Here is a 27,092-nt window from a genome sequence, read left to right as displayed (position 1 = left end):
CTGCCCAATACCATCCCTACAGTGATCATGGTGGGAGCAGCATCATGTCTGGAGGAAACCAGGCACTGCCCATCACCTGCACAATACCATCCCTACAGTGATCATGGTGGAGGCAGCATCATGTCTGGAGGAAACCAGGCACTGCCCATCACCTGCCCAATACCATCCCTACAGTGATCATGGTGGGGGCGGCATCATGTCTGGGGGAAACCAGGCACTGCCCATCACCTGCCCAATACCATCCCTACAGTGATCATGGTGGGGGCAGCATCATGTCTGGAGGAAACCAGGCACTGCCCATCACCTGCCCAATACCATCCCTACAGTGATCATGGTGGGGGCAGCATCATGTCTGGGGGAGACCAGGTACTGCCCATCACCTGCCCAATACCATCCCTACAGTGATCATGGTGGGGGTGGCATCATGTCTGGAGGAAACCAGGCACTGCCCATCACCTGCCCAATACCATCCCTACAGTGATCATGGTGGGGGCAGCATCATGTCTGGAGGAAACCAGGCACTGCCCATCACCTGCCCAATACCATCCCTACAGTGATCATGGTGGGGGCAGCATCATGTTTGGGGGAAACCAGGCACTGCCCATCACCTGCCCAATACCATCCCTACAGTGATCATGGTGGGGGCAGCATCATGTCTGGAGGAAACCAGGCACTGCCCATCACCTGCCCAATACCATCCCTACAGTGATCATGGTGGGGGCAGCATCATGTCTGGGGGAAACCAGGCACTGCCCATCACCTGCCCAATACCATCCCTACAGTGATCATGGTGGGGGCAGCATCATGTCTGGGGGAAACCAGGCACTGCCCATCATCTGCCCAATACCATCCCTACAGTGATCATGGTGGGGGCAGCATCATGTCTGGAGGAAACCAGGCACTGCCCATCACCTGCCCAATACCATCCCTACAGTGATCATGGTGGGGGCAGCATCATGTCTGGGGGAAACCAGGCACTGCCCATCACCTGCCCAATACCATCCCTACAGTGATCATGATGGGGCAGGATGACTGGATATTTGTTACATAAAGACTAAACCATAAATCATATAAATAATATTTTAATTCTAAGTTAGATTAAAAAAAAAATAATTCCATCAAGCTTCTGGCTGTAGTTGGAAAACATCTCACTCTTTAAGACCGGTAAGCGGCAGCGGGACTCAGCCCCATAGATTTACATTAAAAACAATGAGTACAGGAGATCCTGCAGGTCCATCCAACCATCACTTCAGAAGCTTAAACTTCTTCAGGTAGCGATGAACTTCTTCTTTGGGGTAAGGTCTGAGGGCGATACAGGTCGGGATGTTCTCCGGCTGCTCAATCCACAGTTTATGGTCAATATTGGCCGCCTTCAATGTCTCCGCTAGACCGGTCAATGTGACCTCATCTGGGACCTGGAGGGGCAATACAGAAAATACAGTATATAGTAGTTATATTCTTGTATATAGGAGCAGTATTATAGTAGTTATATTCTTGTATATAGGGGCAGTATTATAGTAGTTATATTCTTGTATATAGGGGGCAGTATTATAGTAGTTATATTCTTGTATATAGGAGCAGTATTATAGTAGTTATATTCTTGTATATAGGAGCAGTATTATAGTAGTTATATTCTTGTATATAGGAGGCAGTATTATAGTAGTTATATTCTTGTATATAGGAGGCAGTATTATAGTAGATATATTCTTGTATATAGGGGCAGTATTATAGTAGATATATTCTTGTATATAGGGGCAGTATTATAGTAGTTATATTCTTGTATATAGGGGGCAGTATTATAGTAGTTATATTCTTGTATATAGGAGCAGTATTATAGTAGTTATATTCTTGTATATAGGAGCAGTATTATAGTAGTTATATTCTTGTATTTAGGAGCAGTATTATAGTAGTTATATTCTTGTATATAGGAGCAGTATTATAGTAGTTATATTCTTGTATATATGAGCAGTATTATAGTAGTTATATTCTTGTACAGTATATAGGAGCAGTATTATAGTAGTTATATTCTTGTATATAGGAGCAGTATTATAGTAGTTATATTCTTGTATATAGGAGCAGTATTATAGTAGTTATATTCTTGTATATAGGAGCAGTATTATAGCAGTTATATTCTTGTATATAGGAGCAGTATTATAGTAGTTATATTCTTGTATATAGGAGCAGTATTATAGTAGTTATATTCTTGTATATAGGAGCAGTATTATAGTAGTTATATTCTTGTATATAGGAGCAGTATTATAGTAGTTATATTCTTGTATATAGGGGCAGTATTATAGTAGTTATATTCTTGTATATAGGAGCAGTATTATAGTAGTTATATTCTTGTATATAGGAGCAGTATTATAGTAGTTATATTCTTGTATATAGGAGCAGTATTTTAGTAGTTATATTCTTGTATATAGGAGCAGTATTATAGTAGTTATATTCTTGTATATAGGAGGCAGTATTATAGTAGTTATATTCTTGTATATAGGAGGCAGTATTATAGTAGTTATATTCTTGTATATAGGAGCAGTATTATAGTAGTTATATTCTTGTATATAGGGGGCAGTATTATAGTAGTTATATTCTTGTATATAGGAGCAGTATTATAGTAGTTATATTCTTGTATATAGGAACAGTATTATAGTAGTTATATTCTTGTATATAGGAGCAGTATTATAGTAGTTATATTCTTGTATATAGGAGCAGTATTATAGTAGTTATATTCTTGTATATAGGAGCAGTATTATAGTAGTTATATTCTTGTATATAGGAGCAGTATTATAGTAGTTATATTCTTGTATATAGGAGCAGTATTATAGTAGTTATATTCTTGTATATAGGAGCAGTATTATAGTAGTTATATTCTTGTATATAGGAGCAGTATTATAGTAGTTATATTCTTGTATATAGGAGCAGTATTATAGTAGTTATATTCTTGTATATAGGAGGCAGTATTATAGTAGTTATATTCTTGTATATAGGAGCAGTATTATAGTAGTTATATTCTTGTATATAGGAGCAGTATTATAGTAGTTATATTCTTGTATATAGGGGGCAGTATTATAGTAGTTATATTCTTGTATATAGGAGCAGTATTATAGTAGTTATATTCTTGTATATAGGAGGCAGTATTATAGTAGTTATATTCTTGTATATAGGAGCAGTATTATAGTAATTATATTCTTGTATATAGGAGCAGTATTATAGTAGTTATATTCTTGTATATAGGAGCAGTATTATAGTAGTTATATTCTTGTATATAGGAGGCAGTATTATAGTAGTTATATTCTTGTATATAGGAGCAGTATTATAGTAGTAATATTCTTGTATATAGGGGGCAGTATTATAGTCGTTATATTCTTGTATATAGGGGGCAGTATTATAGTAGTTATATTCTTGTATATAGGGGCAGTATTATAGTAGTTATATTCTTGTATATAGGAGCAGTATTATAGTAGTTATATTCCTGTATATAGGAGCAGTATTATAGTAGTTATATTCTTGTACATAGGAGCAGTATTATATTCTTTAGTGACAAGTAATGGAGGTTGTCCTCACCTCTAGCACCACCTTGTGCATGCTGTCCAGCTCCTGCAGATACTCCTGGGTTTGCTGGTGCTTGTAGTGCAGGTGGATTATAGCAGTTGCAGCATGACAGGCCTGAGCCACCAGAGCTCCCAGAGGCCACCCGAGGCCGGACTGCAGGTCTTTGCGGAGCACCACATACTGCACCAGCGCTGCCATTTACAGCCTCCAGCCGGCGTTTTCTGCTCACGTGTCATGTGAACAGTTGTTAATAAAGTTATTTCATTCCGAGTAGCCATATGTTTAACAAGAGCGCAATCTGATTGGTCAGCTGTCTATCTATGCACCAATTAATGTAAAGCACCGAGTCATTGGTGACGCCAGGACACGCCCCTCACCACTCAGCAGAATGAGGATTTTCATTGGCTGTGCGTTCCTCTAATGACCAATCATCGTATATGTTTCATTTTTCTTTTGTTTACGGCGCCGTAAGATATTGAGTCACTAGAGAGCAGGCTGTTATTAATCTTATGTCTTCAGTTGCGCGTAGACAGGCATAATGTTAGTAGAGCGCCTATGATCTACAACAAAATGGCTTCCAGCTATTAATTATAGGTCCTATTTGAAAGACATAACGGCTCCGAATGTAATCGTGTTTAATCCTCTATTACCCAAATGAAATGATAGGTGTAGTTTATGCTTCTCCGTATTGGCGGCAGATATGGAGACTCTATCGAGGTTCGTATATTGTATTCCACACTACAGGTCCCAGCATGCCCTCTGTGCCTCCATACATGAGCATGCAGAGCAACAGCAGCATATTGTTATAGAACTACTACTCCCAGCATGTCATCCTAGCTACAGCTATCCGGGCATGCTGGGAGTTGTAGTTTTGGTTCATTTTTTCATTGTCACCTTCTAAGAGCCATAACTTTTGTTTGTTTGTATTTTTTTCAAACTTTAATTTTTTTTTAAATTCATTTTCTTTATTTTTTATTTCAGAATTAAAAGAACAAAAAAATCTATATATTTTTTATTTGATTAAATATTTTAGTTTTATGCTTTTTTTTTTTTTTTTTAGAAACTTTTTGGATTTTATTTATTTTTTAAATTTTATATATTTAATTTTCATTTTTTCTAGAAATATGTTTTTTGTTATTTTGTATTTATTTCATAATTTTTTTTTTAATTTCTACTGGGAACTTTTTTTTTCTAGGGACTTTATTGGCTTTTTAACCCCTTAAGGACTGAGCCCTTTTTCGCAACTCTGACCACCTTCGCTTTACGCATTAATAACTCAAAAACGCTTTTACCGCATATTTTGTTTCTGAGATTGTTTTTTTCGTGACATATTCTTCTTTATTTTGGTGGTAAATTTTCGGCGTTACTTGGCATCCTTTTTTGGTGAAAAATCCCCAAATTTCATGAAAATTGCAAAATCTGAAGGGACAGATGTTACAGAACTACAACTCCCAGCATGCCTGGGCAGTCTAGGCATGCTGAGAGTTGTAGTTTGGCAACATCTGGAGGGCTACCGTTTGGGCACCACTGTAACAGTGGTCTCCAAACTGTGACCCTCCACATGTTGCAAAACTACAACTCCCAGCATGCCCAGACAGCCTTTGGCTGTCTGGGCATGCTGGGAGTTGCAGTTTGGCACCCACTAGGAAGGGCAGCAGTAAATATTGCTTACTGCCCCCTTCCTACCCCCCCCAATCCGTCATTTCCCTACCTGCGCCTGTCTCCAGCGACGATCGGTGGTCCCCACGCATCTTCTCCTCCAGGTACCGGCCTCCATCTGCTCCCCATGACATCCAAGGGTGGGCAAAGTGGGGGTTTCCATGGCAACCCACTGTCCTGCGCTGCCATTGGTCAGAATCAGTTCTGACCAATGGCAGGGGATAGGAGGAGATCGCAGCACTGCGACCTCGCTCCTATCCCTCAGGATGATCGGGGCTGCCACTGACAGCTCAGATCATCCCTATTTTCCGGGTGATCTGGTCACCAGAGACCCCCTCAGCATGGAATAGCAGAAAATCGCATGTCTGAATTGACATGCGATTTTCTGCGATCGCTGACATGGGGGGGTCTCAGGACCCCCCTGGGCGATGTGCCTGGATGCCTGCTGAATGATTCCAGCAGGCATCCCGGTCCGGTCCCCAACCGGCTAGCGGCAGGGACCGAAATTCCCACGGGCGTATGGATACGCCCCACGTCCTTAAGATACTCGGGATGAAGGGCGTATGTATAGGCCCGGTGTCCTGAAGAGGTTAAAATGATTGTATCATTAAAAACATTTTTTAAGGGAATATGTTGAATTAATATTAGCATTAATATACCTAATTATTTTATCATGTCATTTAAAAATTTGTTTTACTAATGTTTTTTATAGGAACTTTTTGATATGTTGTATATTGTTTGTTTATTTTTTTATTCTTACTAAGAACTTAGTTTTTTTTTTTATTGAAGAAGGAATTTCCAGTGCAGGATACAATGCAACAGGTTCTTTATTACGGATCACATGGAATACACAGAGAAGCTGGTCCCTTAGTCATGTCAAAGCAGACTGGCAGCTCGTAGTGTTTAGGACTCCTGCATGAGTCTGAAATGCTTGCTGCCAGGACTGGTAGGGAGACCCCTAGTGGTCATTTCTTCAAAGTGGAAAATTAAATAGAAAGAAACATATTTTTTAATAACGTGCAATTGTAAAGTTATTCTGCATACATTCATCTATAATATATCAAAAGTTTTTTTTTGATGAGAGGTCCCCTTTAAGATTCAAATCATTGTCATTGATATAATCAATCAATTCATCAAATTTGCTTTTGGAACCCCTCCATACCAAGACCAAGTCATCTATATAAGGACCTATGTATTTTATGGATGGAAAAAAAAATGGATTTAATCAAGTTCCCCCTCGTTACCCAAAGGACGGGGCAGACGATGGCACCGAAGACAAAAGGTACAACCTAAGGTCACAGATTATAGCCAAGTAAGTCCCTCAGTAGTTAACCTAGAATAAAAAAAACAGAGCAGGAAGCGCTCCCTAGTGTGATACCGTAAGGTGTACAGGTAACGCAGAATGTGAATGTGCACTTACCAAGTCTGGTTGTACTACGTCCAAGTACAACCATGGATAAGAGTGCATAGAGTGTAAAGTTCCAGCAGCCGCTCCACCTTTCACAGATAACAACAGATCCAGACCAATTTCCTCCAAAATGGGCAGAGTCAGAAAGGCGCCTGAAACCGAGGTGAGAGTAAAACTTCTACTTTATTCCCATAATGCAACGCGTTTCGCGGAGGTTCCGCTTCATCAGGCCTGATGAAGCGGAACCTCCGCGAAACGCGTTGCATTATGGGAATAGAGTAGAAGTTTTGCTCTCGCCTCAGTTTCAAGCGCCTTTTTGACTCTGCCCATTTTGGAGGAAATTGGTCTGGATCTGTTTATCAGTAGTTAACCCGTCCGGTTATATCAAATCTCCTGCTCAAATTTCCCTACCCAGTCGAGGCCTTGGGTTCTTCCCCACATGTGACTTCAAACTTTTTGCTACGATTCTGGACATTAATAAATGGGCCCCTAACCTGACTGTCAAAAGACATTTTTTCTTTGTGTGATGATGTAGAACGAGGAGATAATGACTTGGGCACGAATAATGATAGGGATGGTGTTGAAAATGTATTAAGTACTGATTTTTTTGGATCAATACATTACCATATTAATGCATGCATTAACGTATTTTTCGCCCTATAGGACGCACCGGCGTATAAGACGCACCCGATTTATAGGTGCAAAATCTAAAAAAAATTAAGATTTTGAACCCAATAGTGGTCTTCAACCTGCGGACCTCCAGATGTTGCAAAACTACAACTCCCAGCATGCCCAGACAGCCTTTGGCTGTCTGGGCATGCTGGGAGTTGCAGTTTGGCACCCACTAGGAAGGGCAGCAGTAAATATTGCTTACTGCCCCCTTCCTACCCCCCCAATCCGTCGTTTCCCTACCTGCGCCTGTCTCCAGCGACGATCGGTGGTCCCCACGCATCTTCTCCTCCAGGTACCGGCCTCCATCTGCTCCCCATGACATCCAAGGGTGGGCAAAGTGGGGGTTTCCATGGCAACCCACTGTCCTGCGCTGCCATTGGTCAGAATCAGTTCTGACCAATGGCAGGGGATAGGAGGAGATCGCAGCACTGCGACCTCGCTCCTATCCCTCAGGATGATCGGGGCTGCCACTGACAGCTCAGATCATCCCTATTTTCCGGGTGATCTGGTCACCAGAGACCCGCTCAGCATGGAACAGCAGAAAATCGCATGTCTGAATTGACATGCGATTTTCTGCGATCGCCGACATGGGGGGGTCTCAGGACCCCCCTGGGCGATGTGCCTGGATGCCTGCTGAATGATTCCAGCAGGCATCCCGGTCCGGTCCCCAACCGGCTAGCGGCAGGGACCGGAATTCCCACGGGCGTATGGATACGCCCCACGTCCTTAAGGACTCGGGATGAAGGGCGAATGCATAGGCCCGTCGTCCTGAAGAGGTTAAAATGATTGTATTATTAAAAACATTTTTTAAGGGAATATGTTGAATTAATATTAGCATTAATATACCTAATTATTTTATCATGTCATTTAAAAATTTGTTTTACTAATGTTTTTTATAGGAACTTTTTGATATGTTGTATATTGTTTGTTTATTTTTTTATTCTTACTAAGAACTTAGTTTTTTTTTTATTGAAGAAGGAATTTCCAGTGCAGGATACAATGCAACAGGTTCTTTATTACGGATCACATGGAATACACAGAGAAGCTGGTCCCTTAGTCATGTCAAAGCAGACTGGCAGCTCGTAGTGTTTAGGACTCCTGCATGAGTCTGAAATGCTTGCTGCCAGGACTGGTAGGGAGACCCCTAGTGGTCATTTCTTCAAAGTGGAAAATTAAATAGAAAGAAGCATATTTTTTAATAACGTGCAATTGTAAAGTTATTCTGCATACATTAATCTATAATATAGCAAAAGTTTTTTTTTGATGAGAGGTCCCCTTTAAGATTCAAATCATTGTCATTGATATAATCAATCAATTCATCAAATTTCCTTTTGGAATCCCTCCATACCAAGACCAAGTCATCTATATAAGGACCTATGTATTTTATGGATGGAAAAAAAAATGGATTTAATCAAGTTCCCCCTCGTTACCCAAAGGACGGGGCAGACGATGGCACCGAAGACAAAAGGTACAACCTAAGGTCACAGATTATAGCCAAGTAAGTCCCTCAGTAGTTAACCTAGAATAAAAAAAACAGAGCAGGAAGCGCTCCCTAGTGTGATACCGTAAGGTGTACAGGTAACGCAGAATGTGAATGTGCACTTACCAAGTCTGGTTGTACTACGTCCAAGTACAACCATGGATAAGAGTGCATAGAGTGTAAAGTTCCAGCAGCCGCTCCACCTTTCACAGATAACAACAGATCCAGACCAATTTCCTCCAAAATGGGCAGAGTCAGAAAGGCGCCTGAAACCGAGGTGAGAGTAAAACTTCTACTTTATTCCCATAATGCAACGCGTTTCGCGGAGGTTCCGCTTCATCAGGCCTGATGAAGCGGAACCTCCGCGAAACGCGTTGCATTATGGGAATAGAGTAGAAGTTTTGCTCTCGCCTCAGTTTCAAGCGCCTTTTTGACTCTGCCCATTTTGGAGGAAATTGGTCTGGATCTGTTTATCAGTAGTTAACCCGTCCGGTTATATCAAATCTCCTGCTCAAATTTCCCTACCCAGTCGAGGCCTTGGGTTCTTCCCCACATGTGACTTCAAACTTTTTGCTACGATTCTGGACATTAATAAATGGGCCCGTAACCTGACTGTCAAAAGACATTTTTTCTTTGTGTGATGATGTAGAACGAGGAGATAATGACTTGGGCACGAATAATGATAGGGATGGTGTTGAAAATGTATTAAGTACTGATTTTTTTGGATCAATACATTACCATATTAATGCATGCGTTAACGTATTTTTCGCCCTATAGGACGCACCGGCGTATAAGACGCACCCGATTTATAGGTGCAAAATCTAAAAAAAATTAAGATTTTGAACCCAATAGTGGTCTTCAACCTGCGGACCTCCAGATGTTGCAAAACTACAACTCCCAGCATGCCCGGACAGCCGTTGGCTGTCCGGGCATGCTGGGAGTTGTAGTTTTGCAACATCTGGAGGTCCGCAGATTGAAGACCACTGCATAGGAGGTAATACTCACGTGTCCCCGCCGCTCCGGACCATCACCGCTGCCCTGGATGTCGCTCCATCGCTGTCGCCGTGTCCCCGTCGCTCCGGAACGTCTCTGCTGCCGGCCGGGTATCCTCGCTCTCCGTCGCCGTCATCATGTCTTTACGCACGTACGCGACGACGTAATGACGAGGAAGGAGAGCGCCGGCCATACAGGGGATCCCTGAACGGAGAAGACACCGAGGAGGCAGGTAAGGTCCCTCCCGGTGTCCTGTAAGCACTAACCCGGCTATTCAGTCGGGCTGTTCGGGACCGTCGCGGTGAAATCGCTGAACAGCCGGGTTAGTGTCACTTTCCCTTCAGACGCGGCGGTCAACTTTGATCGCCGCGTCTGAAGGGTTAATACAGGGGCATCATCACGATCGGTGATGTCCTGTATTAGCCACGGGTCCCGCCCGTTGATGGCCGCAGGGACCGCCGCGATAGGGGTTGTATTCGCCGTATAAGACGCACCGACTTTTCTCCCCCCAGTTTTGGGGAAGAAAAAGTGCGTCTTATACGGCGAAAAATACGGTAAGTGTTGATTCTGGTAATTGTAATAACATTATTCCATCTTTTCGTACATCCATCCCAGGGTTTTACCCGCTGCCGTCTCGCACACCAGCACCAGATAAATATCAAGAACTTGTCTAAAGACATTTAGTGCAGTTGCGGTCCACTTTAACTAAACACAAATCACAAGATAATCTTAGTCCAGCAGAAAAAAAACGCTCTTAAAACTATTACAGAAAATAAAGATTTAGTAGTCAAGAACAATAAAGGCGGAGCGGGGGTTCTGCTGAACTCAGGATTATATTTAAAATTAAATATGGACCTTTGGAATGACACCTCTACATACAGGAAACTCTGAGAAAATCCTACTAAGGCTGGGTTCACACTACGTTTTGTCCCATACGGGAGCGCATACGGCAGGGGGGGGGGAGCTAAAACCTCGCGCTCCCGTATGTCACCGTATGCGCTCCCGTATGGGAGAAAAGGTAGTGTGAACGTCATGTCAGACAGTCCTCAGGAGACTCCTGGATCTGACATCTTATCCCCTCTTTCCTTTGGATAGGGGATAATATGTCTAGGGGCGGAGTACCCCTTTAATGGCAAATGTTTCCTTCAGATCAGGGGAGCTTCTATGGGTGCGAAATTTTCACCATCTTTTGCCAACATTTATAGGATTTACTGGGAAGAACAATTCATTTTTCAATTCTAACAATCCATTTTTTTTCCATCCAATAAAATACATAGGTCCTTATATAGATGTCTTGGTACGGAGGGATTCCAAAAGCAAATTTGATGAATTGATTGATTATATCAATGACAATGATTTGAATCTTAAAGGGGACCTCTCATCAAAAAAAAAAAAACGTTTGATATATTATAGATTAATGTATGCAGAATAACTTTACAATTGCATGTTATTAAAAAATATTGCTTCTTTCTATTAAATTTTCCACTTTGAAAAAATGACCACTAGGGGTCTCCCTACCAGTCCTGGCAGCAAGCATTTCAGACTCATGCTGGAGTCCTAAATCTCAAAAATGCAGCCGGGAAACAGACAAACTCAGCACTGCTCACTGCCAGGGAGCAGTGCTGTGCTTGTCTGTGTCCCGGCTGCAGTCTGAGATTTAGGACTCCTGCATGACTCTGAAATCTATAAAAAAAAGGACTGGAAGGGAGACCCCTAGTGGTCATTTTTTCAAAGTGGAAAATTTAATAGAAAGAAGCATATTTTTTAATAACATGCAATTGTAAAGTTATTCTGCATACATTAATCTATAATATATCAAAAGTTTTTTTGATTAGAGGTCCCCTTTAAGTTTCCATCTCATTTTTACACCGAGTGTGTTCCTTTTCTGGATATTCTTTTATGTGCACCTTCTCAGTCTGAGGGACAGTCCATCTCATCATCACAACAAATTATTGTCGGACCTTTTAGAAAATAAACAGCTGGGAATTCTGTCCTCCGGGCGAGTTCTTGTCATCCTCGACACGTTGTCCGAAATATCCCTTACGGGGGAAATGGGTTCGACTTAGGGGGAACTGCCTGGAGGACGGAGTTTTCGAGCAAGAATCTTCAGCTTTATATGAGAGACTGAAAGCCAGAGGATACGATGATGTCACTTTAAGAGATGCTTATGAATAAGCTAAACATTTGGGTCGTGTATGGATATCCTCTCCATATAACGGCTCTAGACATAGGATACAGTTGTATCTGCACAAACTCAATCGGAAGAAAAGAAAGGACTTGTTTTTGTCACTATCTATAGTCGTCCATGTCCTACTATTGGTAAATGCGGAGATACCTTCCTATTGTGGAGAATGATAATGCTCTGCAGGACATTGACAAAACATTTATCAAAACTGTATCTAGACGACGTCCGTCACTTAGTACAAAACTATCACCCAGTTTGTTCCTGACAGAATCCGGTACATTCCGCACCCATACGGGGTTACACTATCCTGGACATAATCATTGCATCACATCTTCAGCCATACAAGTGTCCCATTTTTTTCGTTTCTTGGGCTACAGGGAAGCAATACTTTACCAAATCTTCCAGTAATTGCAATGCCCCATCGGTGGTCTATCCAGCCTCATGTGGTACCTACCGATGTCAGTATGTAGGCGGCACCTCAAATCCATTAAGGATAAGAATCAGACGACACATCTCAGACGTGAGAAATGATCAATTTAATGTTTCAGCCCCGTCCAAAGATTTCAGGGACAAACATAATGGAGACGTGTCCACACTACAGATCAACATCATCGAGAAAGGAACAAATAATATCAGAGGAGGTGATTTCAGACGCAAACTACTGAGCAGGAAGTCATACTGGATTTTTCTATTAAAGGGATATTCCAGGAAAAAACTTTTATATATATATATATATATATATATCAACTGGCTCCAGAAAGTTAAACAGATTTGTAAATTACTTCTATTAAAAAATCTTAATCCTTTCAGTACTTATGAGCTTCTGAAGTTAAGGTTGTTCTTTTCTGTCTAAATCCTCTCTGATGACACCTGTCTCGGGAAACGCCCAGTTTCGAAGCAAATTCCCATAGCAAACCTCTTCTAAACTGGGCGGTTCCCGAGACAGGTGCACTTAGACAGAAAAGAACAACTCAACTTCAGAAGCTCATAAGTACTGAAAGGATTAAGATTTTTTAATAGAAGTAATTTACAAATTTGTTTAACTTTCTGGAGCCAGTTGATATATATATATATATATATATATATATATAAAAAAGTTTTTTTCTGGAATACCCCTTTAAATACAAGAGAACCCTCAGGAATGAATCCGAGACATGATTTCATCTTCACATGTTACGTTTTTCCATGTATGATTCCCTGTACAATAGGTTTGTGTTTCCTTGTAGCAATAATATTTATTTATTTGCATTCTACATTTTTCATGCTCTTTAGCAAAACTAGAGTCGTTCTGAACTGGAACAATCCGTTTCCATATTTTCCATGTCTCTGAGTGTTCTCTTTTTTTTTTTCCATGTTTTTGTATAAGCTTTTAACATTGTGATTAGAGATGAGCGAACTTACACTAAATTCCATTCGTCACGAACTTCTCGGCTCGGCGGTTGATGACTTTTCCTGCATAAATTAGTTCAGCTTTCAGGTGCTCCGGTGGGCTGGAAAAGGTGGATACAGTCCTAGGAGACTCTTTCCTAGGAATGTATCCACCTTTTCCAGCCCACTGGAGCACCGGAAAGCTGAACTAATTTATGCAGGAAAAGTCATCAACCGCCGAGCCGAGAAGTTTGTGACGAATTGAATTTACTGTAAGTTCGCTCATCTCTAATTGTGACTAATTGTGATCTGACACACACATGATTGCATTCTTGTTCTTATTGTATATTTGACATGACTAAGGGACCAGCTTCTCTGTGTATTCCATGTGATCCGGCTAATCCGGGCGCAGCATTCAGCAGAGGAGAGCCGTCCGTTCTGTTTTACCGTATATACTCGAGTATAAGACGAGTTTTTCAGCACGATTTTTCGTGCTGAAAACACCCCCCTCGGCTTATACTCGAGTGAACTCTCCGCCCTCAGTGGTCTTCAACCTGCGGACCTCCAGAGGTTTCAAAACTACAACTCCCAGCAAGCCCGGGCAGCCATCGGTCCGGGCTTGCTGGGAGTTGTAGTTTTGAAACCTCTGGAGGTCCGCAGGTTGAAGACCACTGCGGCCTTCGACATCATCCAGCCCCCTCTCACCCCCCTTTAGTTCTGTACTCGCCTCCGCTCGGCGCTGGTCCGGTGCTGCAGGACTGTCCAGTGGGGAGGTCGTCCGGTGGGATAGTGGTTCCGGGCTGCCATCTTCACTGGGGGGGGCCTCTTCTCCGCACTTCGGCCCCGGAATAGTCACGTTGCCTTGACGACGACGCAGAGGTACGTTCATTACCAACGTCCCTCCGCGTCATCGTCAAGGCAACGCCTCTATTCTGGGCCCGAAGCGCGGAGAAGAGGCGCCCCCGGTGAAGATGGCAGCCCGGAACCACTATCCCACCGGACCACCTCCTCTCCGGACAGTCCTGCAGCACCGGACCAGCGCCGAGCGGAGGTGAGTACAGAACTAAAGGGGGTGAGAGGGGGCTGGATGAGGTCGAAGGCCGCAGATGGCTTCAACCTGCGGACCTCCAGAGGTTTCAAAACTACAACTCCCAGCAAGCCCAGGCAGCCATTGGCTGCCCGGGCTTGCTGGGAGTTGTAGTTTTGAAACATCTGGAGGTCCGCAGGTTGAAGACCACTGTATCAGACATTGACAAGCGGTGATGATGATGACATGTGGTGATGATGACAAGGGGATGATGACAGGCGGTGATGATGAAGGGGGGATGATGACAGGGGGGATGATGAAGGGGGGGTGGGATGATGACAGGGGGATGATGAAGGGGGGGTGGGATGATGACAGGGTGATGATGATGAGGGTGTTAATGACGGGGGTCTGGATGATGACAGGGGGGATGATGTATTTCCCACCCTAGGCTTATACTCGAGTCAATAATTCCTGGGATTTTGGGGTAAAATTAGGGGCCTCGGCTTATATTCGGGTCGGTTTATACTCGAGTATATACGGTACTTAGTTTTTTATTGTTATGCTTTTTTTTAATATATCTTTTCTTATTCATTCATGTATTTATTTATTTTTCATAGGATGGTTATACATTTTTTTTTTTGGTCTGCAATATTTATTAGCCCCACTATGGAATCATTTCATAGGATCCATGTAATGGCTCCTATAATACATTGAAACTTCTTTGAGAAGACCACCCAAAAATTGTATCGAAAAGTGGTCTTCTGTGGGGGTGGCCACAATGCATAATGTATGGTGAACACAAATTCTGGTCTGGTCTATTATTATGTTTTCTATTTTATTTTCATTTATTAAATATTTTTTTTTTTTTGTGTTTTAATTTTTTTTATTTCTAGGAACCTTTCTTGATATTATTTTTATTTATTTTTGTATATTTTTTTTTGTATGTTAATTTTTTTTATTTTTTTTTTTTACTAGGAATTAAAAAATATTTATTTTTTATTTTATTTATTGTTTTGTTTGTTTTGATCTTCTCAAAGAAAATGTCCACAATGCATCATGTATGGTGGACTGAAAATCTGCTGCACAAATTCTGTTCTGGACTATTATTTTATATTTTTATTTATTTTATTCTTTTTTTTTTTATCATTTTATTTCTTGTTTTGTTTTTCCTCTAGGAACAATATTTTTCTTTTTATGTTTTACATTATTTTTTTATTTTTTTTTATGTTTTTTATATTTATTAGTCCCACTATGGAATCTTGTCACATGATTTGTTCATGTAATACAGTGAAACCTCTTTGAGAAGACCAACCAAAATGTAATCGTATAGTGGTCTACTATTGGGGAAGGAGTATATATTATGTATTACCTTCCTTTCTTCCTGACCCGACAGTACTTGTGTATGCTTTGTTTTTACCTTTGATGTTGCAGGCATGAGTGTTTTCAGCCATACTGACTGCAATTTCATCACTGAAATGATTTCCTAGTGCTGCCTACATTTCCCTTAAATCCTCTGACTTTGCAGAGAGAGAGAGTGTGGAGTCTGATCACTGTACCTGGTCATCTAATGAAGTGGTATTAAGCCCCCTCATTGGCCGACAATACGCTTTTCCCACATGGTTGATATTATTTATTTATTTTTATATTTTTTATTCTTATTATAATTTTTTATTTATTTTTTACCTATTTTTTTTCTCCTCCTTCAGGTAACTTCCACCATTTTCCTAGAGGTTGTCACCTTGGGGCGACCATGGAGGAGGTGGAGGCCGTCTTCAGAGAAGGTGAGATGATGTTATCGCTTCTTTACAGCCTCTATTACAGTGGTCACTGCCTCCAGCTGTTGCAGAACTACAACTCCCAGCCATTGGCTGTCCTGGGATGCTGGGAGTTGTAGTTTTGCAACAGGAGATCTTGCTCCAGAATAAGTACATGTCATATTTATCATTCTCAACACAGGAATAATCCAAACTCCACCCCTCTGGTCAACCCCACCCCCTTTTCCGCCTGCACTGTTGACAACAACTATGTAAACCTCCATGGGGAAAGAGTCAAAGTGTTAGTTTTGTCACATTGTCATATTGTGTGGGTGAAGTGCAGGTATTTGTGACTTGTTTATAAGATGGCATAGACTTATATTTTAACTATCTCACTCATAGCCGGCACTGTTATGGCTGGAAACGGGGTTAAAGACTTTACCTCATGGCAATAAACGCATTAAAACTGCACATGATGTGACCTGACCCCAACCCACTTATGAGTCTCATCAGTTCACCTGGGTGATCTCCTGCACCAGCAGCCTTATTAGATGACCCGGTGCAGTGATCAGACCTGTCTCTCTCTCACTCTCTTTCTCTCTTCTCCCATGCCTGCCACATCAGTTAAAAAAGGTAAACACAAGGCATACACAAGAACCTCTACATTATTCTGTAATAATAGTCTATGCTGCACTATATAAACAGAAAACATTTTAAAAAATAATCCAGGAGTGCTTCTTTAACTTTCTTCAAGCCATAGAGTGATTCTCAGTTTCGTACAGTCGCCAGTTTGGGTCATGCTTGTAGTCGTTGTGTCCGTCCTATAAAAATAAATATAGATAGATAGATATGAGATAGATATGAGAGATGGATATGAGATAGATAGATAGATAGATAGATAGATATGAGACAGATAGATAGATAGATAGATATGATATAGATAGATAGATAGATAGATAGATAGATATGAGATAGATAGATATGAGATAGATAGATAGATATGAGATAGATAGCAACAGGAGAATACAGCAGCACACTGCTAGCACAAAGATATAGATAAACCATGAGTATATAGATACAGCATGAGAAGCTATTCAGCTATGGTGCAGTAATGAAATAGTGAGATACTTAGCTTGCAATTTGGCGGCCAAATAGCTTGAACCGTCCCACGGTAAGGTGATCTCATTGGGACGGACCCTACACTGTGAATAGATATGAAACATCCAAATCACCTTATATACACCTGATCCTCTATCACCTTATATACACCTGATAGAGGTGGGAGGTCCGTATAATAGTTTGGAATCAATAGTGCTGGCCAACTTATTCTTTGTTTGTATTACACATACGGGGGAGTGGCTACCTCCATGTTGTCTCCTGCACCCCACCCACCTCTATTAGGTGTATATAAGGTGATTTGGATGTTCCAGATCCTGCAATGCCTGCTGTACTGTTCACACAGAGGCATATTCATAGTGTAGGGTCCATCCCAATGAGATCACCTTACCGTGGTGGGACGGTCCACGCTATTTGGCCGCCAAAATGCAAGCTAAGTATCTCACTATTTCATTACTGCACCATAGCTGAATAGCTTCTCATGTTGTATCTATATACTCATGTTTTATCTATATCTTTGTGCTAGCAGTGTGCTGCTGTATTCTCCTGTTGCTGTATATTTAACCCAGCAGTCTGCACCTGTAAGCCGGGTCCGTATAATAGTTTGGAATCAATAGTGCTGGCCAACTTATTCTTTGTTTAGATAGATATGAGATAGATAGATATGAGATAGATAGATAGATATGAGATGGATATAGATATGAGATAGATAGATAGATAGATATGAGATAGATAGATAGATAGATAGATAGATATGAGAGAGAGACAGATAGATATGATAGATAGATATGAGATAGATAGATATGAGATGGATATAGATATGAGATAGATAGATATGAGATAGATTGATATGAAATAGATAGATAGATATGAGGTAGATAGATATATATGAGATAGATGGATAGATATGAGATAGATGGATAGATATGAGATAGATAGATAGATAGGTATGAGATAGATGGATAGAGAGATATGAGATAGATAGATAGATATGACATAGATATGAGATAGATAGATATGAGATAGATAGATATGAGATAGATAGATAGATATGAGATAGATAGATAGATATGAGATAGGTAGATAGATATGAGATAGGTAGATAGATAGATAGATATGAGATAGATAGATAGATAGATAGATAGATATGAGATAGATAGATATTCTGAAATGTTTTTTTCTCATTGATGTGTGGGGGAAGGTGTCCTGTCCCATCTGGAGCAGCTGGAAACTTTGTCGCAAAACTTATCCGCAAAGCAAGAGCAGGGCCGGCGGCGGGAGGACGTGGTGCAGGAGAAGAGGGAAGAAATCCTCCGACTGAAAAAGAAGAGAGACGAGCTGCAGGCCAGGGTGAAGCAACAGGAGGAGCAGGTGAGTGCTGCCCCCACCGCCCCCTCCATGTGATGCCCCCACCGCCCCCTCCATGTGATGCCCCCACCGCCCCCCTCCATGTGCTGCCCCCACCGCCCCCTCCATGTGCTGCCCCCACCGCCCCCTCCATGTGCTGCCCCCACCGCCCCCTCCATGTGATGCCCCCACCGCCCCCTCCATGTGATGCCCCCACCGCCCCCTCCATGTGCTGCCCCCACCGCCCCCTCCATGTGCTGCCCCCACCGCCCCCTCCATGTGATGCCCCCACCGCCCCCTCCATGTGCTGCCCCCCCCCCCCCCCCCCCAGGCACATGAAATGAATGCAGATTCTATGTATCATGTTCCCAGATCCGGGTATTATCGGGGAGAGCGGAGGGAAGCTGCCCGCCAGTGCCCAGCACCGAGGAGGCCCTGCAGGACCTGAGGCTGGAGGAGATGGAGGGCGCCATGGAGGCGCTGTGGTTCACAGGTAGAGGATGGGCATCATGACCAAACAACTGCTGTATGGCCACATACCGCAAAAATGCTGCAGAGTTGGAGGAATTGTTTTATTTCTCTTTATTTTTTTTTAGGAACTTTTCATTATTTTTTTTTTATTATTATTTAAAAAAACATTTTTTATTTAATTTAGTATTTATTTATTTATTATTAATGTTTATTGTAGGGATGTCCTGATACTGGTATCAGTATCGGGACCAATACTGGACATTTGCACGAATACTCGTGCAAATGTCCCCGATAGCTGCTGGCGGGAGGTGCACTAGGCCGCCTGCACTTTCCACACGGATCAACTCCGAGAGGACGGAGGGCGTAAATGTATGTCCTGCACCCGCTCCAGAGCTGTGAAGCGCACTTCATAGCCGTGACCTATGGCTAATGCAGAAAATCACCGATCTGGATGATGTGCGGCATTAACTCTTTAGACGCAGTGATCAAAGTTGATTGGGCATCTAAAAGTCCTGATATTTACTGCCGATTAGCTCAGGGATGCTGATTGGGATCACAGAGAAATCGTGGTGTCCTGATCAGTCGAGAGGATGGTCAGGGGTCCCTTACTGTTCTCCGTGCCGTCCGACTGTCACTCCTTTTCTTCAGCCAGCCATGGCAGGCAGTAGTAAAGGAGCCACGATAACACTGATCAGTGCTGTGCTATGGCATAGCATTAAAGAGTACCTTTCATGATCTTCACTGCCCCATCATGATAAACCATCCCCCCCCCCCCCGCCTTGATTTTTATTATTTTTTAGTTTTCTACCTTGATATTGCTCTGTATTTTCTGCTCAGTCTCAGTCAGATTCACAGACTGGGAAGGGGCGTTCCCCAGCAGGCGTGACATCATCTGAAGCCATACAGGGGAGAACTTCCTCCCTCACTCTGCTGCACACAGCTCAGAACAGTTCAGTGTGAGATGAGCTATGATTGGCTAAGGCTGCACACACACCCCTCAGCACTCCAGACTGCATTTCCTGATTTTGGACTTCTGCCAGGTCAGCAGGAGTCCAAAGTCTGTGCTCCTGAGCTCGCTTCATACCCCTGCCGCTGCACCGTTTATAAACGGCGTTCTGCGGCAAGGGGGTTAAATAAAATAAAAAAGTATTGGTACTAGTACTCGGTTTAAGAAAATGGTATCGGGACATCCTTAGTTTATTTTTTTATTTGTTTTAATTTGTTTCATTTTTTTATTTAGTATTTTATTATTTTATTTGTCTTTTTAATTTTATAAAATTTTTATTTATTAGATTTAGTATTTTTTTTGCATTTTTTTCTATGAACTTTTATTTTAACTCTTATTACGTAAGTAGTAGGGCCTCACGTCTATACAACTTCACCTTGCGGATCAAGACTAATAAAAAAATTATAAAGGTGCCATAAAACTTAGCATTTATTTATATAGCTAGATAAAATTCACCACAATAATAGTGCAAAATAATGATACTATCACCAAATCATAATTAAAGAGAATACGCTGAACCATATGTATCCTACTTATGATGATCGACCGGTATGTTTATGCGAATATGTTCGCATTGTTCGCATAAACATACCAGGCGATCATCATAAGTAGGATACATATGGTTCAGCGTATTCTCTTTAATTATGATTTGGTGATAGTATCATTATTTTGCACTATTATTGTGGTGAATTTTATCTAGCTATATAAATAAATGCTAAGTTTTACGGCACCTTTATAATTTTTTTATTGAACTTTTTATTTTATACTTTTTTTTTATTTTATTGTATTTTTTTATTTTTCTAGGAACTTTATTGCTTTTTATTTTTTATTTTATTTTTAAGTATTAGATTTGTGCATTATGTAGATTGCATACAACAGTAACAAACCCTCAGCTTTTTTCTATGAAGGGATCAGCGGGAAGAAGACAGACAACGGGATTTGCTTCTGCCTCAGCACGGCCTTCGAAGGCCAATACCTGGACTCCTATTACATCCAGGTGCACAACCTGGTGAAGCCATTGATCTCCCGCCATTCCATCCCGCCGTTCATCCCACTCGGAGAAATCACCAAGTCGCACCTGCAGTCGGACATGAAGAAATTCCTTGCGGTTCTGTCCGATCACTTAAACGCCTTCGCCGGGAGGAAGTTCCAGGTTGATCGGCTTCAGGTATCCAGGGTTTCATTCACCTGTATAAGGCCACGAACTACGACTTTTGACTGGTGTTTATTTGTGTGTGTAAATTTGTTCTTGCCATATATAATTAATGAATAAATAAAAATTATATATATATATATATATATATATATATATATATATATATATATATATATATACACACTGTGTATATATATATATATATATATATATATATATATATAATTTTTATTTATTCATTAATTATATATGGCAAGAACAAAGGCAAAGTCCAGTGTGGTAGTTCAAGCAATACTCAATGGTTTATTCAGCAATTAGCCAACATGGAAAACTGGTGACGCGTTTCGGCCACAGTGCGCAGCCTTAGTCGTACGACTAAGGCTGCGTACTGTGGCCAAAACGCGTCACCTGTTTTCCGTGTTGGCTAATTGCTGAATAAACCATTGAGTATTGCTTGAACTACCACGCTGGACTTTGCCTTTGTTCTTGCCGTTATTCTGGACTGGGGTCCGGTCCTGTCCGTACCGTGGTGAGGGCAAAAGGGTGAGCTGAATAGATCAGCAGGCATTGCAGGATCTGGAACATCCAAATCACCTTATATACACCTGATAGAGGTGGGTGGTGTATATAAGGTGATAGAGGATCAGGTGTATATAAGGTGATTTGGATGTTCCAGATCCTGCAATGCCTGCTGATCTATATTGTATGGTCCGTCCCAATGAGATCACCTTACCGTGGTGGGACGGTTCAAGCTATTTGGCCGCCAAATTGCAAGCTATCAAATGGAAAATGGAAAAGGACCTCATTCATCCAGGCGCTGCCGGTTAGGTCATCAGGTGCACAAAATGGATGCAATGTATACCTTGGAATATTGTATACATGAAAGTTTATTAAAAAAATAATAAACAACATACAGATTACGCGTTTCGAGGGTGACTCCCCTCTTCCTCAGATCAGGTGTGCCCTGAGGAAGAGGGGAGTCACCCTCGAAACGCGTAATCTGTATGTTGTTTATTATTTTTAATAAACTTTCATGTATACAATATTCCAAGGTATACATTGCATCATTTGTGCACCTGATGACCTAACCGGCAGCGCCTGGATGAATGAGGTCCTTTCCATTTTCCGTTTGATGACTACGTCAGGACGTATGTGCCTGTGACCTCCGGCTTGCAGCCCTCCTTTGGACATCAGTGAGTACCCCTATTTGGGGTGATATGCGTTACTTCTATTTACATCTGGTGAGCAGCCCACCTATAAGTGCCGTGGGTTTCTCCCACATTTACACTTGCTGTTTGTGTTTTAAGGGTAATACACGAGGCGCCGTTCCCCGGTCTTTTTTCTTTCTATTTATTTCAAATTGCAAGCTAAGTATCTCACTATTTCATTACTGCACCATAGCTGAATAGCTTCTCATGTTGTATCTATAGACTCATGTTTTATCTATATCTTTGTGCTAGCAGTGTGCTGCTGTATTCTCCTGTTGCTGTGTGTATATATATATATATATAATATATATATATTTTTTTTTTTTTATTAATTTATATATATATATATATATATATATTATTTAATTATATATATTTATTTATTTTATTTTTATTAATTAATATATATTTATTCTATTAATTAATAAATATATCTTTATTTTATTTATTAATATATATTTATTTATATATATATTGATTTTATTTTTATTTATATATATTGATTTTATTTTTATTTATATATATTTATTTATTGATTTTATTTGTATTTATTAATTCATATTTATTTATATATATTTATTTTATTTTTATTAATTAATATATATTTAAATATATTTCTTTTTATTGATTTTGCATTTTTTTTCCCCTGTGTTTACCTCATTACAAGTCATGTGACTCAAGGATTTCTATTCAAGAATTGGGGGAAAAAAATGCCAACATGCATAAACACTTGGCATTTACAAGAGGAAAAAAACGCCACTTTCAAAAGCCGCCACTGAGCCATAAAAGCAGTGTTTCCCAACCAGGGTGCCTCCAGGTGTTGCAAAACTACAACTCCCAGCATGCCCGGACAGCCAACGGCTGTCCGGGCATGCTGGGAGTTGTAGTTTTGCAACACCTGGAGGCACCCTGGTTGGGAAACTTTACATAAAAGGGTTAAAATACCCCACCAAAAAACGGCTGCAAATCTACCGCCTGGACATGTTGGGAGTTGTAGTTTTGCAGCGTTGGGGATCACCAATCATGGGCAAAAGGTGTATGATGGGGGTTGTAGTTGTGCAGCAGTTGGGGAGATTAATGGATCAGCTTCAAGCTGTCAGGGCATAATGGGAGTTGTAGTTTGCATGAGCCATGGTTTAAAGAACACTAATCCAGAAGATCAAAGGATCAGATATGGGCTGATGGGGGTTGTAGTTGTGCAGCAGATAATTCTGATGCAAGAGATCTTAGAGATCACCCCCAAGTTGTCGGGGCATGATAGGAGTTGTAGTTTGCAGCAGGAGAGCCATAGTTTGAAGAACACTTATCTGAGTGATCAAACAATGAGCAACCGGCTTGTCGGGGCATGATGGGAGTTGTAGTTGTACAGCAGCTGGGCAGTCGCAGGTTGGAGAACACCCATCTAAGAGATCAGAGGATCAGCCTTAGGCAGTCAACGCATTATGGGAGTTGTAGTTGTCCAGAAGGAACTCTGACTTATGATATCAATGTATCATCCACAAGCTGTCCGGGCATGCTGGGAGTTGTGGTTGTGCAGCAAGGGGAGAGGCGCAGTTTGGGGAATGCTGCTGTATAATAAAGAGTTCTGCAGTTTTCTTGCTGTCAGGGAACAAAATCACTCAGGGTAAGTTCACACATCGGAAAATTGACCGACATATTTTTATTTTACGCATTCATTTATTTTTATAGATTTTTTTATTCCAATTTAAAGACAAAAATGTGCGCGCAAAATAAAATACTTCCAATGTATCAACACATTGCACATTCTTATGCTTTCTAGTTGAGGATTGCTGAACGTTGCTGCCACCTGCAGGCCAAATCTATTATGTTTCTTCATTAAAGGGGTACTCCGCTGGAAAACATTTTTTCTTTTTTTCTTTTTTTTTTTACATCAACTGGTGCCAGAAAGTTAAACAGATTTGTAAATTACTTCTATTAAAAAATCTTAACCCTTCCAGTACTTATCAGCTGCTGTATGCTCCACAGGAAGTTATTTTCTTTTAGAATTTCCTTTCTGTCTGACCACAGTGCTCTCTGCTGACACCTATGTCCATTTTAGGAACTGTCCAGAGCAGGAGAGGTTTGCTATGGGGATTTGCTCCTACTCTGGACAGTTCCTGATATGGACAGAGATGTCAGCAGAGAGCATTGTGGTCAGACTGAAAGGAAATTAAAAAAGAAAAGAACTTCCTGTGGAGCATACAGCAGCTGATAAGTACTGGAAGGATTAAGACTTTTTAATAGAAGTAATTTACAAATCTGTTTAGCTTTATGGCACCAGTTGATTTAAAAAAAAAAATGTTTTCCAGTAGAGTACCCCTTTAATCTAATGCAATCATTAGGCTCCAGTCACACCCAGAGCTGCAGTTACTATCTCTCCGGATTTAAAGGGGTATTCCAGGAAAAAACTTTTTTATATATATCAACCGGCTCCAGAAAGTTAAACAGATTTGTAAATTACTTCTATTAAAAAATCTTAATCCTTTCAGTACTTATGAGCTTCTGAAGTTAAGGTTGTTCTTTTCTATCTAAATGAAATCCCCATAGCAAACCTCTTTTAAACTGGGCGTTTCCCGAGACACGTGTCATCAGAGAGCACTTAGACAGAAAAGAACAACCTTAACTTCAGAAGCTCATAAGTACTGAAAGGATTAAGATTTTTTAATAGAAGTAATTTACAAATCTGTTTAACTTTCTGGAGCAAGTTGATACATAAAAAAAAATGTTTTTTCCTGGAATACCCCTTTAAGGTTTGTGCAGTACAGTGACGCTATGGCCCGTGTCTTGCAGATCCTCATGTCATTGCTTTCTTCATGCTGTTTTGCATTGCCCCTCCCCCCCCCCCCCCAAGATAGCCCTATAACCTCTGACCTTTATCGTATATACAGGACCTGTCCGATATCTACATCCCCGACACCCTGCAGAGGAATTCCCTGAATACCGTCATCTCATTCCGCTACAACGTGTCCATCCGCGACCGAACCTTCTGCTTTTCTGCAAAGTTGCTGTATGGCGCCGTTACCAGCGTGCTTCCAACGGAGGCGCAGGTCACATGTCAAGGTAATGGAGACAGCCATCTTTTTTTTTTGCCCCTCCTCTTTCTGGCAGCTTTGCGTTGCAACAAATAAAGTTTTTTTTTTTCTTTGCAGAAAACAATAAATCGGCGCAGGAAGCGGCAACATCCCACTCCTCCATGTTTCGCAGTACGCCGCTACATCGAGTTGTGGGGTCACTGACCACGTAGGAGAAGTCCACAGAGGGACAGAAAATGCGCAACCTTAAAAGGGGTACTCCGGTGGAAAAAATTTTTTTTTTTTTACATCAACTGGTGCCAGAAAGTTAAGCAGATTTGTAAATTACTTCTCCTAAAAAATCTTAATCCTTCCAGTACTTATTAGCTGCTGAATACTACAGAGGAAATTATTTTCTTTTTGGAACACAGAGCTCTCTGCTGACATCTCTGTCCATTTTAGGAACTGTCCAGAGCAGAATATGTTTGCTATGGGGATTTTCTCCTACTCTGGACAAGTTCTTAAAATGGACAGAGATGTCAGCAGAGAGCACTGTGCTCGTGATGTCAGCAGAGAGCTCTGTGTTCCAAAAAGAAAAGAATTTCCTCTGTAGTATTCAGCAGCTAATAAGTACTGGAAGGATTAAGATTTTTAAATAGAAGTCATTTACGAATCTGTTTAACTTTCTGGCACCAGTTGATAAAAAAAAAAAAAAAAAAGTTTTCCACTGGAGTACCCCTTTAAGTGTAATAGTTGTATAATACACTGTTCCCCATCCTGTAGCTCTCCAGCTGTTGCAAAACTACAACTCCCACCATGCTCTGACAGCCTTCGGCTGTCAGAGCATGGTGGGAGTTGTAGTTTTGCAACTGCTTGGCCAACTGGTATAATAAAAAAGTCCCGCGACCTTTTATTATAGTTTATAGTTTTATCATAGCTGCATTTAAAAAAAAAAAAAAAAAAAACAGCGCCACCCTTGTTGTCAGGTTGTGTGTGGTATTGCAACTTGGTTCCATTCCCACTTACAACCTGAGGACAAGAGGGGGGGCTGTTTCTGGAAGAAATCAACTCTAATCCCAGATAACCCCACATTAAAGAAATGATGAGAAATTTGTAGGCGTAAAAAAATCAGACGTGAAGTTTAAAAAATGAACATGTATTGGTACGTAAAGTTATTCTACTACCATTCCGTGGTCTTTCACACGTTCCCTTTGCTGCAAACTGTCCACTCTGTAGTCTTTAGCCCAATGTCTCATCCCGTCTGAAACAGACTTCCTGTTCCTCTAGCCGGGAATTGAGCCAACTCTATGTCTCTCCTACTATACTATGTGGGAGGTTACTAGAGTTGGCTGAATTCCTTGCTAGAGTGTCCTGTTGTGTGCACATCCTGTAATGGACTTTCTGTTCCTGTGTACAGGACACTAACCGAGAATTCAGCTAACTCTTGTCTCCCTTCTGCCAAGCTTTCTTGTATATATATGTGGGATTGAAATAGAGTTGGCTGAATTCCCAGCTAGAGTGTCCTGTCTTGTGTACATCCATTTTAGCCATGACATTCTAGCCAGGAATTCAGTCACCTGTCTCCCTTCTACTACACTTTCTTGAATATATGTAAGAGGAAAATAGAGTTGTCTAAATTCCTGGCTAGAGGGTTGTGTCTTGTGTACTTTCTGTAATAG

At 41.1% G+C, this 27,092-nt stretch overlaps 2 protein-coding genes across 4 annotated transcripts; one reads left to right on the top strand and one right to left on the bottom strand.

Moving 5' to 3' along the window:
* Positions 1-1,079: 1,079 nt before the first annotated feature.
* PTRHD1 (peptidyl-tRNA hydrolase domain containing 1) lies at positions 1,080-3,864 on the bottom strand. Its single transcript, XM_056563004.1, has 2 exons — positions 3,565-3,864; positions 1,080-1,415 (listed from the first exon to the last, which is right to left on the bottom strand). Exons 1-2 carry the CDS (start codon positions 3,748-3,750, stop codon positions 1,245-1,247), a joined length of 357 nt encoding a protein of 118 aa, XP_056418979.1. The 5' UTR covers positions 3,751-3,864; the 3' UTR covers positions 1,080-1,244.
* Positions 3,865-3,930: 66 nt separating this feature from the next.
* CENPO (centromere protein O) lies at positions 3,931-25,749 on the top strand. Of its 3 annotated transcripts, none has more exons than XM_056563003.1 (7): positions 3,931-3,987; positions 16,051-16,125; positions 18,416-18,585; positions 18,934-19,054; positions 20,947-21,206; positions 25,291-25,462; positions 25,552-25,749. In XM_056563003.1, exons 2-7 carry the CDS (start codon positions 16,095-16,097, stop codon positions 25,644-25,646), a joined length of 849 nt encoding a protein of 282 aa, XP_056418978.1. In that variant the 5' UTR covers positions 3,931-3,987; positions 16,051-16,094; the 3' UTR covers positions 25,647-25,749. The 3 variants fall into 3 exon arrangements, with proteins under 3 accessions (XP_056418978.1, XP_056418977.1, XP_056418975.1); XM_056563002.1 differs by lacking the exon at positions 3,931-3,987 and adding an exon at positions 4,024-4,269; XM_056563000.1 differs by lacking the exon at positions 3,931-3,987 and adding an exon at positions 12,333-12,469.
* Positions 25,750-27,092: the final 1,343 nt, after the last annotated feature.

The sequence above is a fragment of the Hyla sarda genome, chromosome 3 (assembly GCF_029499605.1).
Source record: "Hyla sarda isolate aHylSar1 chromosome 3, aHylSar1.hap1, whole genome shotgun sequence".
Classification (NCBI taxonomy): Eukaryota; Metazoa; Chordata; class Amphibia; order Anura; family Hylidae; genus Hyla; species Hyla sarda.
Note: the sequence above shows the minus strand (reverse complement) of the source record. Positions and strands in the feature narration are given on the sequence as shown.

Coding starts and splice junctions, on each gene's coding strand:
- CENPO (XM_056563000.1), top strand. CDS start 12,391: ATGTGGTACCTACCGATGTCAGTATGTAGGCGGCACCTCAAATCCATT. Junction 18,586..18,933: donor TGAAGCAACAGGAGGAGCAG/GTGAGTGCTGCC, acceptor TCATGTTCCCAG/ATCCGGGTATTATCGGGGAG. Junction 21,207..25,290: donor TCCAGGTTGATCGGCTTCAG/GTATCCAGGGTT, acceptor TCGTATATACAG/GACCTGTCCGATATCTACAT.
- PTRHD1 (XM_056563004.1), bottom strand. CDS start 3,750: ATGGCAGCGCTGGTGCAGTATGTGGTGCTCCGCAAAGACCTGCAGTCC. Junction 1,416..3,564: donor TGCACAAGGTGGTGCTAGAG/GTGAGGACAACC, acceptor TTGCCCCTCCAG/GTCCCAGATGAGGTCACATT.